This window comes from Megalops cyprinoides, chromosome 20 (assembly GCF_013368585.1).
Source record: "Megalops cyprinoides isolate fMegCyp1 chromosome 20, fMegCyp1.pri, whole genome shotgun sequence".
In the NCBI taxonomy this organism is placed as follows: domain Eukaryota; kingdom Metazoa; phylum Chordata; class Actinopteri; order Elopiformes; family Megalopidae; genus Megalops; species Megalops cyprinoides.
Window position 1 is genome coordinate 22,030,001 of NC_050602.1, and position 15,000 is coordinate 22,045,000.

Below are 15,000 nucleotides of genomic sequence, written 5' to 3' on the forward strand. Positions count from 1 at the left end.
TATTGTAATGTACTCAGAGTGACTTCTGTTTGGTCATCATCTGACCACAACAATCATAGTCACTTCACCCTCACCATTCCTTCCACAGCAGGTCCCACGGGCACCCGGGACGCAGGACAGCTATGTCCTTCTCCTGGTCCTGTTGTGCGTTTTCGTGGGGGGCATACTGGCCCTGCTCTCCCTGCTGCTGATCTTCTGCCGCCGCTGCTGCCATGGCGCCCGTCGCTACTCCAGGTGAGACCCCGGCAACCGGCCCCATCCTCAGCTCCCATGAGTCTTTCGGGGGCCAGGACAGGGACGTGAAACTCTCTTCCTATAGGGAACTGGTGGTGTGCTTTTTTTTTGCATCCTCAGCTCTGTTTTTAACCTGCCCGGTCACTTAATCGCTACTGATTTATTTGCATTAATGCATTTCTACCTTACAGCCAAAGGTGGTGTATGTGCTTATCATGCAAACATTGCACTGCTGTATATTGTGAGAAATGAGTTTCTGTAAATGTATATGGACAATGAACTAATTAAGCAGGAGTAATTAGTTGAATGAAGCAGACCACACACTGAGCAGACATGTGGGGGTTTGATACTTCCAGGTGAGGGGAGGAGAATACCCTCCTTCTAAAAACAAAAATGCACCTCAGATCTGGATTTTGGGTGCGTGAAATGTGACAGAAACAAGAAATGAGCATGGTTATGTAGACTTGGTTATTTCACCATATCTATTCATACAGCTTGGTACCTCAAGAGGCAAAGGCTCATGGGTCTGAACAATGGTGTCCTACCTGGAATTTTAACTTATAGTCCTCTGTTTTGAAATGCCAACTGAATATATACCACAGCAACCAGGCACCCAATACTGAAACACAAATGGGGCCCGGTCAACTCTGAGATGTTCTCGGGACCAGATTTCTCCTGTAGCTCTGTCTGCCTCCATCACTAGGGCAGTCGTGACCCAGGTGTGTTCTACACAGAGCCTGAAGTTTCTGTGCAATCAGCCAGCCTCCTGGCCAGTTTTGGAGCCTGGCCAAGCGAGGAGAGAGGCGTGAGGATTACTAATTCAGTTTTTCTAGCAGCAATCAGCGGTGATTAATCTTTCGCTCTTAAAGTGGAGTAAGTTCTGCCTGCGACAAGGGGAGGCACTGAGAGTGAGGACACATAAAGAATGGTGAAGGGGGTGGGGGTTTGTGCCAGGGAGGGGTTGTTCCTCACACAAAAGCACAGAGTGTTACCCGCAAAACAAATTCACTCATTTTAATTCACCCACAGATGACACGCAGGGAGCCCCTGCCTTGCTTTCAGAGGCCGCACTGTGCCGGTGAAAAGGCCGCTCTCTGTCGGGCTTGTCTGCTGGTTGAACTCAGCGTATCACGGTGTTCGCCCGCGTCAGCGACGCCGAGCTGACACGCTCACAACCAAGCAATTAATAATGCCTTCTTAGGCGCAGCCTCCCTGCACGCTCAGCTGAAGGACTACGCGCTGGCAACGAGTCATTGGCGATTAGAACGTAAATGGACTATAAATCCAAAAACACCAGGAAGTTGAGGATGAAAGACAGTTTTTAAAACCAGCACTGCTACATGCGCCGGATTTCCCTCTCTGATAGGAGGTGGCTCAGTTGAGGGTTAATCAGTCTGTGGTAACGCACTAATGCATTTCCCCTGCCCCATTTTGTCCTAATTTTCATTCCTGAAAGGTGATGAATTTGATTCAATCAAATCCCATCATAATCCGCAAAGATAAAGTGCATTATTGTGTAAAAAGGGGAAGTGTGCATTTATGGTGTCCTTATTTCTGCCACATTACAAATTGACATTTTAAAGAAACAGCCAACAGTACCTGGGGTATGGAGGACGTGTCTTACCTGTAAAGGCCTCAGAGGGTGTTGAGGATGAAGCCGTGGCGGTAATGGAGGGCGTAACGTAACTTCCTCCTCTCTACACTCTGCAGGGCCAGCAACGATCCTGAGAAGACCAATACTACTTACCTGGAGGAGTCACAGCCACCACCAGGTAAAAGCACCTGTTTCCACCTGTAGTCTCTCTTGGCAGTAATAGAAGAGTGAAGCATCATGATCTCCTGAATGAGTGGAGCCATCATGTACTGTCAATAATTCACTGCGTAATTTCAACCAATGGAAGTGTTTTTGAACAGCAAACACTTTTGACTTGCTGGTACGACTCAGTGATTGACAGCTCTCAAAGCCACACTCTCGCAACACTACCCGTTGGCTCGTATTAAAACCACCTCAGAACCTGAAGTACACCTCAGTGATGGCCATTGCAAAGCAGATTCAAAAACACTTGGTTTTGTCCAACCAAACACTTTCCCTGGATTTTTATTTTTCTCTAGTTCCCTAGTTGTCTTTTGTAGTACTGCCCTGAAGCCCAGATCTTGTCTGTGAGACCCTTAACAGAGTCCTCCCCACACTGCAGAGATCACCATCCAGGTGGATGAATCGGACCAATTGTCTACCTCCAGCGGCCATGATGTGGAGACGGAGCGCTTCCTGTCCACAAGTTCCACTGGCCGTCGCGTCTCCTTCAACGAATCAGCACTCCTGGACCACGGCAAGAGGACGCAGGAGAAAGGTCGCAGGTCAGACACCTCTGAAGTCCGTGCCACCAGGCCAACATGGGTGAATTCACGTCCACACCCAAAACATTCACTACGGACCAAAGGGTGTTGTCTCAGCACTACAGATTTGAACTGACACCTTATCACACCTTTGTTAGTGATATTTGGTTACTCAATGATTGATGATAATGGGTGAAAAACTCAGCTGACAATCACAGGTTCTTGTTTGTGAGAAATAAATGAACACGTACCTCCTTAGAATAACCGGAGAGTCTGGGGAGATACAAGCACCCTGAAGTGCTAGGTGTCAGGGTTCAAGATTAATGGGGTTGCCTTTGTTTGTCCTCAGAGAGTGCTAAAATTATGGTCTTTTTATTTTTCATTTTCATTTATTTCACAAAACCGCATTACCCAGGGTAAACTAAGGAGGTTAGATTTCATCTCTGTATACAGTATGTATCTATGCAGTGCTTATTTTTACAGTACATATGTTTCCTGTCTTTATATAAAATACTTGATGGAAAGGTGTTATCTCACACACAGCTACTTTGAAGAATGTAAAAAAGGATGTTGTTAAATGAAGACATTAAATAGCATCTGGTTAGCCTCTTATCCCTGTATATCTAGTTATTTTTGCAGCAGTGTACTTGATATTCATGCTGTATGTTTACTGAGGCAGTGCAGGTTAGCTGCCATGCCCACCTGGGCTTTGAACATTCAGGTCACAGACCCCGTGCTTGGCTGCTCCGCCATGTTGCTGATTGCTTTGTGTTTGTGATTGCTGTGCGGCCCAGGCCACTGATGTTGTCATGCCAACGCTCTCAGGTACACCCTTACTGAGGGCGACTTCCATCACCTGAAAAACGCCCGGCTGACCCACCTCCACCTGCCACCCCCTGCCCTGAAGATCGTCACCATCCATGAGTGCGAGTCGTCTGAGAACGGCATCGATATGACCATGCGGCCCGCCCCCAAACCCTGTCTCTCCATCTTCCAGGTAACGGAATCAGATTCTCAGATCTGATTATAATATAAGCTTGGCAACTTATATTGCTTGTATACATATTCTTCACTTATACAGTCTGATGTCTGTTGACACAGTTCACCATTACATCACATTTCTGAGGCTGTGACCTTCTGGTAGTAAGGTATTAAAAATGTTTGTTTTGCCAGCCCCCAGTATGCCCGCTGCCCCAGACGGCTCTCACTGGGCTAGGCCTCAGCCCCAGCTCCGCCCTCCCTGGAGACACGCTCAACTCGGTCGTGGACACCGGCTTCAGTGAGAGTCCCCCAGCCCCAACGTCCGCCCCCCCCCGCTCCTGCACTGTGAGTCTATCACGCTGACCGCAAACACATGCTGACCGTGAACGCATGCCGACCGTGAACGCATGCTGACCGTGAACGCATGCTGACCGCTACTGACTTATCTGGGTCAAACTGAGATGCTGAAAAAAGTACCGTAAGCCACTCGCATCCCGCTGGGGATAAATACTCACCGCGAATACATGCTGCCACCTTAATTGGGTCAGACTGAGGCTCTGAGATAGCTACCGTGAGTCCCTCACACCCCACTGGGGACAAATGCTGACCATAAATGCATGCTGACCGTGAGCGCATGCTGACTGCTGCCACCATATCTGGGTCAAACTGAGGTGCTGAGATAGGATTAGAAGCAGAAGTGAAATGCAGAACTTATGGCTTGAATGAGGTATTCAAGAAACAAAAAATGAGTGAGTCGAAATGAATGAGTATTGAATTATTATTATTATTTAAGGACAGAGCGGGAGATTTCTAGGGAATTAAATCTGTAACCTTCTGGTTAAGGGCTTTACTTTCACCTTGAATCAGTGCAACAAGGGGGCTAGCTCAGTGATCGCTCTAAAAGAGGGAGGGGACAAGAACACAAGGAAGGATGTGATGTCACAAACAGTGAGAACCTCATTGCTCTTGTTGTTCCACTGCGTGCACAGATTGCGGTGATGGGCGTCGGGACGTGGAACGGCAGCAGTCCGGGACTCGACGGTGACAGGGTGTCGGAGGAAGGGGTGACCGCGGTCGCCGGTCAGGGGACCGTCCTGCAGTTCTTCACCAAACTGCGGCGCCACGCCAGCCTGGAGGGGGCCAGCCCCTACTTCAAGATCAAGAGCTGGAAGCTCGATAGCAGCCAGCGGGCCTCCAGTTTGGACACCAGAGGTGAGGACAGCTGGCGACAGAGCCAACGGCATGGTAAACATGCGGTAACATCCCACAGTTAAACTGAAATTACCTGAACTTCCCCCAGACTCTGTGTGGCATGTTACACAGAAACAAGGAGCATTACTCTGAAAGTCAGTGGTATCAGAACAATAAAAACTACAGTAAAGTGATCCTTAATGCATGTATGAGCCTGGTAGTTTAATGGAAATCAATCTTAACTTATTATAAATTACTGTTCTACAACAAGAGAGTCAACTACTGGGTTATGCCATAGATATTCAGTTAACGTAAAGGAAAGTACCACTAGTATGCCTACCCCTCAACCGAATACAGCTGAAGCACACACTGAGTTAAATGGGCATGTTACTTGTCAGATGGGTTTAGGTTGCACTCCATCTCAGATACAGTCCTAGACTGAGCTCCCATCAGCCCCCCCCCCAACACCACCACCACCACCACCACTCTGCATTCCTTCCTGCTGACAGACACCAACTGCTCACTGTCATCTCCATCCAGGGTGCCCTGAGAATCTGAGGTGTGACACTGATACACTGATGTGACTCCCTGTCACTTTTAATTCAGTTACATCACGGTCACATGACCGCCTGTCAGGCAGAGAGGAGGGGAGCATCCGCTGCTCACTTCCTCCTAATGAGGGCCAAATCTCATCGTATGGCCTTCCTTCACATCACTTTCACAGTGAATAATCCTGTAAAGACGCTATCAGATGTCGCCATGCAATAGGTAGAATGCATCTCAAATATTGTGGTTCAATGTAGCATTATTATCATAACACAGGCTAAAACATGGAGCCTATGAACCACTATAGTCTATATTTTTAGTCTGCTATCTGACTAGTCTTATGATTTACAGCTCTCTGGTCTTGTTTCCTCAGCTGGTTCATAAAGTGGTACTTGTGTGTGCATGTCTGCATGCATGTGTGTGTATGTGTATCTGGACGCGTGCACACCCATACACGCATAAACATGTCCATGTGTATATGTGTGCGTGTTGTTGTGTGTGTGGCATATTTGTGTCTGTACGTGTATGTGTGTGTGTGTGTGTGTGTGTGTGTGTGTGAGAGAGTATTTGAGAATTTGTGTATGTTTATAAATGTGTGTGCATGCACATGTGTATGTGCATGTGCATGTGTTTTGTGTGTGTGTGTGTGTGTGTGCGCGTGTGTGTGTGTGTGTGTGTGCGCATGTGCACATGTGTGTGTGAGAGAGTGTCTGAGAATTTGTGTGTATGTGTGTGTGTGTGTGTGTGTGTGTGTGTGTGTGTGTGTGAGAGAGTGTCAGAATTTGTGTGTGTGTGTGTGTGTGTGTGTGTGTGTGTGTGTGTGTGAGAGAGTGTCTGAGAATTTGTGTGTATGTGTGTGTGTGTGTGTGTGAGAGAGTGTCTGAGAATTTGTGTGTGTGTGTGTGTGTGTGTGTGTGTGTACACGTGTTTATGTGTGTGCGTCCGTTCCTTCCCCAGGATCCCCAAAGAGGCATCAGTTCCAGCGACAGAGGGCAGCCAGCGAGAGCACCCAGCAGGCAGAGGAGGACTCCCACCCCATGGACCTCGTCCTGTCAGTCACCTGTACCCACGACGAGGCCTTCCACCCCAGCCACCCCTCCCCCGGCCTCCCATCACCCCCCCCCACGCCTCCGCCCTCCCTCAGCAGGTATCTCACACCCCCTCTGCCCCCTCCTCCACCTCCTCCACCTTGTTACATTGCCACGGCTACTGCCAGGCCCGTCTCTCAGCACATCACCCATTGGCTGATTCCCACTTTAATTAACACAGTCACATGTTTCAGGCCCTTATAACCTCTGGGTTTTACAGTTAATGAGAGTGGATTCAGAGTCTGTCTAATGAAAGAGGATAAAGCAGACGAGAAGCAATCAAATCTACTGTCTCAGCTGAAAGGGACAGATGGAAGGACCATGGTGCTGTAGATTAACATTAAACCTTTTGGTTTATAACTTGCTAACTTCATTATGATCATTTACTTGCTAGGCAGAACCCGCTATTCCAGGGCAACCTATATAGCCTAACATTTTCATGTAGTTAATTTACGCAGCTAGATGTTCAACAAAACAATTCATGTTCAAGTTACCAGGTTACTGATCCACATGGCTGGTTTCAGCCAATTTCAAGCTATAATGTAGCACCCAAATAGAAGATCTGAGATGCACACAACGTTTTCATTTCATTCTTCCTGGGCCTTTCTTTATAAAGGATTTAAAGGAGCACCTCAGAGCAGTTTCGGCACAGCATTGCCTTTGGGGATTGAGGTTTGAGAAACGCAAGCTGTCAGACATCATAGCAGAGGGAGGCGGGCTTAATGCTATTAACCATATAGCAAAAAAATAAACCTTTATAGTACAGCCAATCATGTCGCTGCCATGGTTACGCATTTCAAATAGATGCTTCTGGTTGCCCTTGTGCAGGTTAGAGGTGGAGGACAGAGGGGCAGAAGCGACTGGACTGCTGCCACAAGAATCCCAGGAGGAGGAGCAGGAGGTGTGGTCAGGGGCGGGGGCAGGGGCAAGCTTTCGGCAGGACAGCTCGGAGCACCACACCCTGTACCGGGACATCTGGACCCTGCGCGCCTCGCTGGAGCAGTACGCCTCCTCCGACCAGAGCAGCAACAACGACAAGGACTCCACCCGCAGCGACGCGGACAGCGTGTGCTCCTTCGGGGGTGGGGCCATGAGGAGGCGCCTCTCCAGCTGCCCCTCACAGGACATCGGGGACGAGCCGGAGGGGGGCGCGGAGCTGCCTGGCAAGCAGGGGGACAGCTTCGACTCGGAGAGGGGCAGCGATGGGGAAGCGGGGAACCGCAAGCTGCTGCAGATGGACAGCGGCTACGCCTCCATCGAGGCACCGCCCCGCGCCCCCGAGGACCTGCGGCTGTTCGGCAGCGGCTCCGGCGGCGCCAAGGGCAAGACGGCGTCTGAGAAGAGGCGCTTCTTCACCAGCGCCGGCCGCACGGGCACCGTGTGCGAGAGCTTCGAGGAGGAGCCGGAGGAGCAGGCGGCCGCGGCGGCTGGTGCCGAGGCCCCGAGCCCCGCGGGCTGGTCGCCCTATGGGCAGGCGTTTTCTCCCAAGGAGGCGAAGCCCCGCCCGCGGCTGCGCCGGCGCGACTACAGCATCGATGAGAAGACGGACGCGCTCTTCAACGAGTTCCTGCGGCACGACCCACAGCTGGAGAAGCAGGAGTCGCCACTGCGGCCCAGGCACCGGTCCCGCGTGCACCTGCGCAAGCAGTGGCAGCGCGCCAAGCAGAAGAGCGACCCGGGCGTGCACTTCCCCCACGCCCTGGAGCGGCAGCGCACCCCGCTGCGCCGGGGCGACAGCGCCAACTTCCCGCTGGACACCCGCTACCACAGCACGCTGCCCCGCATTGTCAGCGCCGCCGACGAGGAGGCCAGCGAGGCCGCCGCCACCGCTGCTGACACCGCCCGGGCGGAGCCCAGCGGGGACGGGGCCGCTGCTGCAGACACGCCCAGGGTGGAGCCCAGTGAGGGCGGGGCCACTGCTGCAGACACGCCCCGGGTGGAGGCCAGCGAGGGCGGGGCCACTGCTGCAGACACGCCCCGGATGGAGGCCAGCGAGGGCGGGGCCACTGCTGCAGACACGCCCCGGATGGAGGCCAGCGAGGGCGGGGCCACTGCTGCAGACACGCCCCGGGCAGAGCCTGGTGAGGGTGGGACCATTGTGGTGGACACACCCCAGGTGGCGTCCAGTGAGGGCGGGGCTAGTGCTGGGTTGAGCGAGGGTGGAGTCAGTAAAGCTGACACACCTGAGACCAGTGCACTGGAGACAGAAGAGGACAAGACTAAAGTCAGCCCTAGTAGCAGCAGCAGTAGCAGCAGCAGCAGCTGTAGCAGTAATCGGACAATCAAAGAAGGGGACACCAGCTCTCCTCCCCCACTATGGGAGCAGCCAGAACCCCCAGAGGACAACAGAGAGGCCGGCCACCCTCCTGACCCGCCCGACGACACCTCGGCCCCCCTGCCCCCCGAAACGGGCTACGGCCCACAGACCATCACGGCTGAGCTGGCGGACAAGCTTGCGGACGGCCTGGAGGAGCGTCTCTACACCAGCCTTCGCAGGGCCAAGGACAGCCCTGAGTGCGTGGTGGCCGTCGTCGAGGCCTCTCCCGACCATAGCCCGGTGTAGACCTGCCGTTGGCCGTGCTCTGTCCCGCCCTCACGGGCTGGCCTTTCATTTCCACACATGGGGAAGGGGCATAGTGGGTAAACCACTCAGAGAGCCACTGTTTTCCATTTCACCCTGCACGAGTTTGAAAGGTGGAGTCACAGACTATTTCTCCAACCAGACAGGCTGGGAAAAAAAAGCCCATGCCAGACCCTGTACGGATCTGTATCCCTCCCATATAATCCAAGCATGTCCTGCTGTTAAACGGCACCAAGCGGGCAGTTCTCTGAAGAATGCAAACCCAGGGAAAATATTTTGTCAGAATTACCAAGAATTGTCTGAACTTTTTAGTTGGCATGCTAAATTCAGCCAAACACTTGTCCTGGGCTTAATTTATATAAAAAAATGGATTTTACTCTTTTTAAAAACAAAGGTGCACAGATTTAAAGAATTCCAGAAACTACATTACATAAAAGTCTCATTTAGTTTGCCATACTGAAAACAGAGGCACTGATCAGCGGTTCCTGTCTATCTGTTTTTAGAGTACTGTCAGTTAGAAAAATAGCATTTATTGTCACCATTCATTCATCAGAACAGTGACTGGCAAGGCAGAACCTCTGAGCTTCATTATTGAAGTACGCATTACAGACAGTTTCAAGGATTATTTTTCAAAATTTTCAAGTTGCCTTGTGCAACAAGCATAAGCTATGTATGTGTAATTTGAGGTGTCAGTGGTTTTTCAGAGAACACCCCGAGGTGCATTTTAACACTGTGTGCCCTTCTGTTGTGAGATCGCTGATGAGAACAGCCCGTGTGTCCAATGCACTAGTGAGTCCACTGTGAAAACCAGGTGCTATCAAACTCTTCCTTGCTGTAGCCTAGGAGGCAAGACTAACCACAGTTCTGTCCATCCAGCTAATAAGGAGGGGAAGGTTATCAGGCTTGAGTTTCATCATCCTTTTGACAGGAAGGTTTACAGGTGTGAATATGGTACATGGGCACTGAAGGGCTTGGCGCTGGCAGGCATGTCAAGGTTAATGTTCATCGTACAAGGTTTTAGGCAGAGTTCTGACAGGTGTTGCATCATTCAGTTACGTTCAGTCGATTCTGAATAGGTTAAACTGACTTTTTTAACAAAGGTCATAGGCTGTGCTGTTCTATAGAACATCAACACAATATCAGAAGCATATCACAGGCAGATGGAATGAGTGGGGGCATGTCTGGGCTTATATCGCTTGGATCATTTGTTCTCCTTTGGACATAGTTTTTTTTTTTTTGTGTGATTCTGAGATTACTGTGGATCAAAAACAGGAAAGACATCATCGGTATCAGATGCAGTTAGGTGGAATATTTTCCCCACTCAACAGTGACTCTAGTAATTTATTCCAGTGGTACTTCCTTTGTTATTTGGAAGTTTGAAAAAGTCAGTCTATCATTAGTCTTCTGTTGTCATCCCTGAACTTCCAATTTCCATGGCAGTACTGTAGTACATTTCATTATGTACGGACATGCTGTAAGGCAGGTTATTAAAGAAAGATAATGACTACTACTGTAGACGGTTGATGATAGGTGAAGTCAAAATGTTGCACTGCTTTTTTTTTTTTTTTTGGTTTGTTTTTCCATAACTCTCCAGCATTCTTGATAACGGGCTTGTTGTTTTTCTCATCGCTCATAGCACGTACTCGCCAGTTATTTGTCCAGCTGTGTTAAATGGTGCATGGGGGGCCAATCAGATGGGAGGGCAGCATGCGGTGCGTGGTGAAAAGTTCTTCTCTAAAGTGTCCTTGCCATTAACAGTGTGGGTGGACGATGAGTCAAGGCAGTGTTTTGTATTCAGGGAGTAGAAAATAACTGTGATGCTTGTCGAGACTGACTGTGTCACTTACTGTGAATCCCTATTGTGTGATACCATCGCATTTATTCATTTTCTTTATTTAACCCTGCTCTGTCTGCGTCACACGCAGATCGTGTTGAATGCGATGATCCTGTTTAACCATGATGAACTGTTGCACCCGTATTCAGAGGAGTGGAAGGAGAGCGTCAGTGGGAAAAGGTGACAGGCTGTGGTTACTCAGAATGGAGGCTTTGACGGTTCCGTAGTTCCATTCCGTGATAATCAGCGGTGTCTTCCGGAACACCCCCACTGTCGCCACATGACTTTTCTGCCTTCTGCACCCTCACCCCAACATTGGCTTGATTCCTGTCTTTGGTGATTTCTACATTGGCTACCCAAAATAGGAGTCCATTAAGTGGAGGCACCCAGGAATTGTTGGGTACCGACATACAACGTGGATGTACACTTTCTTTTGGTTTTTTTTGTAATGTTATAGAGGGTAGGTAATGTGTGCTGAGAGCAACTGAGAGCATGTAATGGAAGAAAAAATTGTGAAATCTTCCTTGGCCACTTGCCACACGTACAGTATGTCTGAAAGGGCAGTGAAGTTAGAAACAGGAACAAGATTTCACAGCTGAGGGTGTCCTCACTGACCCCAGGAAAATATAAATGCTGAAACACATAGCTTTATGAATGAATGAATGGATGAATGAATGAATTAATTAATCTACCTATATTAATCCCAAAGGGTGGAAATTTGATTAAATCCAAAATCCTCCCACAAAGTGAGATGCAGCTCAATTCCTCTGCTGCAAAACAGTTGGGATTTATGAAAATAAACAGGTTACTGTAGAGGAATAAATGCACTTTAAAAAGTCAATTTCCCAGTGAGATGTTTGACCTTGGTATTTAAATTACGTTATAAAGTCAATTTTAAAACTGCATTTATGGCTCACTGCGTTTACAATCCCGTTTCTGTAACTTCAGTACTATATTATTATCCCCCCCCAGTAGCCTGGTAGCAGTGAGGGGAATTGTTCCTCTTTAGACAGACATCCAAAAGATTTCTCTCCAGGTGAGGCCGAATTCTTTCTGATTTTATCAGCAGATTTCAGATTTCAGCGCCTTCGGGTGTAACGTGTCTTTAACGTTGTTGTTTGCATATACTGTAGTCAAATGTTTTGAGGACAAGAGGGACTTCTATGGTATTCTTTCTGTAATCTGTTTTTTTTCTGGACAGATGACAGAGCTGACTGAGGCACATTGGTAGTGATGGGATTTTGTTATCTGCATTACAGCTCTCTGCTATTTTTCACCACAGCTATCCCACAACTGAAGATAAGTAAGACAACAAATGGTCATTACTGTTTCCATATGCCAGTCTCTCAAATGGCAACTGCCCTTTAAATATTATCGTGGCACGGTCGCCATCAGCTTCTAGCACATTGTTGCATTTAAGAAGGTGTGAAAGGCATTGTTGTGGCACTGATGTTTGCGTTCAAATGCCTTGTAAAGGAAATCAATGGATGGATTATTAAGCTAGTCCCTCTCTCTGTCACCTGAGCTTTGCTGATAAATTGGCTGGTTAGATGTCCTCTTTGTCAATCAGCTGGGTACAATTTAACTGGCTGGCTATCACAATACCCACAGAACTGTGTTCCGACCAACTTCAATCTCAAAAACTGGAGGAGGACCACACTATTCTGGATGGGTCTCTTATTTTTTTGCTTTAGAATGGAGTTCTGCAATGGAAGACAATGTAATTTAGCAATAGTGGCACATTTTACATTTAAGTGGATCAGAGGTGTATAATAAGTCAAACAATGTGCAATCAAACAAATGAAAAATGAATGTTTGCATAAATTTAGTCTGGTATACAAGTGGATTGATGCACAGAGAGTAGGCCTTTGGTTTGATGGTGTAGATTTAAAACTTTTCCAAACTAGTTTTTGTTTATGGCATTAACAGGAGTGAAGTTATTTTTTATGAAAATACGTGATCATATTTTGGTTGTATACTTAGGTATCTAGAGGAAACACTACTGGTCATTGTATACTTTAAGAGTAGCTTGTCCAAAGCATTGATACACTACAGTGTACTGTATAGTTTTGCATGTGCAAACGTGAAAACAATGTTTTAGTTTTTCCATATCTCCTATGAGGTGTGTAACATGATGTACAACTGGGTACCAATCATGTCGTTTTTCTTTTTGAAGCAAAAGCAGATGTGAATACACGAGTATTGATACTTAAGGGAGTTTTGACTACTGACGATTCTGTATGTTTTCAGGAGTCAAGTCCACTGATGAGATTTTGTGTCTCATTTCAATAAAATATATTTCTGTATTGATGCCTGTGTAGCCGATTGCTCGTTTCTGAAAGGAAGAAAATAAACTGAACAAAAAAGGAGTAGTCTTCAATGATCCATATCAACGGAGGGACCAACCATTGTATCTGTTTATTTTTTTCCAACCAGTGAATAAAATAATTGAGCACTGACCACTCCGACTCTGCGATTCATTCGTCTTTGCAATTAAGTGCTCTCAACGTCCAGGTAGGCACAAGGCTACGGTCCGCTTCTTCTCTGTCTGTCGTTACCCCAGTCAGCCTTCGGTTCCGCCAGTTTCGTCGTGCTGAAAGTAGTGTTCGAGGAGAGTCCGCTGATTAATTAAACATTACACGATGGTAGGCTACAGTAATTATAATTCCGAATAACTAAGTCAGACAGAGTAAAAGTGGTCGTGACGCCTTTATCGGCTATAGCAGCATTACTTTTCAGCATTAAAATGGCAAAGAGGCCAATGCACTATTCGTATTACTACACCAGCTGGTGATATATATAGTCTGTGCACCTCTTAATCCATTACTTTGAAATAAAAATACAAACTTGACCCACGTCACATGGGCAAACTCTTGTTTCATAATAATGCTGTAACGCCAAGTATCCAGAGTTCACAGGTCACACACCGAATTTTTATGCAATTCCTTTATGCAAATCTGAAGATAAAATATTATTTTCTGATGGTGTCCTTTAAAATAATATGAATATTGCTTTTCAAAGAGCGAAACAAAGTAGAATAATTTCCTCAACTCAGTCTCATAATGAATATTCAGCCGTTTCATCTGCTTTGAGATGTTACTGATCTCGTTCGGGACTAGTCCCTCTTTCTCCCGATTCAGAATTTGATTCAAAGAACCCAGATCAATACGCCACCCGAGTCCAGTGTGTGGAAAGGCTTGCACGATGCGGCGCATTCACCGGATGATCAAAGCCAGGCTCATTCCACCCACCGTCCTCACGAGCTGGCGTATGGGAACTGCACACGGAACACATCAAAGTCAAGGTGAGTCAAAACGCAGCAGGCAACAGCAACAGAGCTGCCCACATCTGCAGTGCAAAACGTTCAAGGTCTTCGTTCCGAGGCCTGTAAACTCCAAGCTTGTGTTTTCCCATCAGACAAACGTCACTTTTCGCAGTCAGTGCGCACTTGTGATGGGACACCAGCTCAGACGCGTGGTTGATCGGGAAAAGTCACATCTGTTCCTCTTCGTTAGCAGTGCGCATGACTCAACTTCGAACACCATTTCTAAAAATGCTATTTAGATGTTTAGGAGTGTTAATTTCCGGAATCCTCCACATATTGGCACATAATCTTGAAACATATTTTTCCCCTCGAACAAATGCATTTTCAATCAAAACAAATCACGTCTTCTTGGCCTGACGTTTGCCTACATTTTATTATAGTGCTGCACAACAGCATCAAATGTCCACGTTTCTCTGATGTGTAGAAGATTTATCATTGCGTGCTAACATTTTCAAGAAAAATGAACATAACTATAAAAGGTCAACACAAGGTGTCCATATAAACATGGGGGTAAAACTTCTAATATATCAGCATACTGCCGTCATCAATGAAAAGGTTCTTTTGTTTGCAACCTTCCTTTACATTGCACTAACCAGCCCAAACACGTCGTGCAAAGCGTAAAATGTAATTAGAGAAACACAGAGAGGGCAACAGACAAATATTTCAAATATTTCTTCACGGCCTTATTTTCAAATATAAAAAAGGCAAGTGTGGGTCTTTTGTGAATGTGTTTTCTGAGATTCTTTCGATGTACGCACCACTATATTTTACCCTACAGCCTCAAAATTTAATTTCATTTCAAAAGCAGCAAATAAAAAGTTTGACTGCAAGACTAAAAAAAAAAAAAAAGTAAAAAAAGACGTGTATTTGATATGTTAAGTGT

The 15,000-nt window shown here is 47.4% G+C and overlaps 1 protein-coding gene across 1 annotated transcript in view; it reads left to right on the top strand.

The window, feature by feature from the left end:
- LOC118795414 (voltage-dependent calcium channel beta subunit-associated regulatory protein-like) overlaps window positions 1-9,219 on the top strand; it is a 16,285-nt gene extending 7,066 nt beyond the window's left edge. Inside the window, exons 3-10 of the mRNA XM_036553874.1 lie at window positions 89-234; window positions 1,945-2,006; window positions 2,430-2,592; window positions 3,397-3,568; window positions 3,745-3,897; window positions 4,542-4,764; window positions 6,247-6,436; window positions 7,206-9,219. Of these exons, the coding sequence (XP_036409767.1) occupies window positions 89-234; window positions 1,945-2,006; window positions 2,430-2,592; window positions 3,397-3,568; window positions 3,745-3,897; window positions 4,542-4,764; window positions 6,247-6,436; window positions 7,206-8,940 (2,844 nt within the window). The 3' untranslated portion in view covers window positions 8,941-9,219. The remainder of the gene's footprint in view (window positions 1-88; window positions 235-1,944; window positions 2,007-2,429; window positions 2,593-3,396; window positions 3,569-3,744; window positions 3,898-4,541; window positions 4,765-6,246; window positions 6,437-7,205) is intronic.
- The last annotated feature ends 5,781 nt before the right edge of the window (window positions 9,220-15,000 follow it).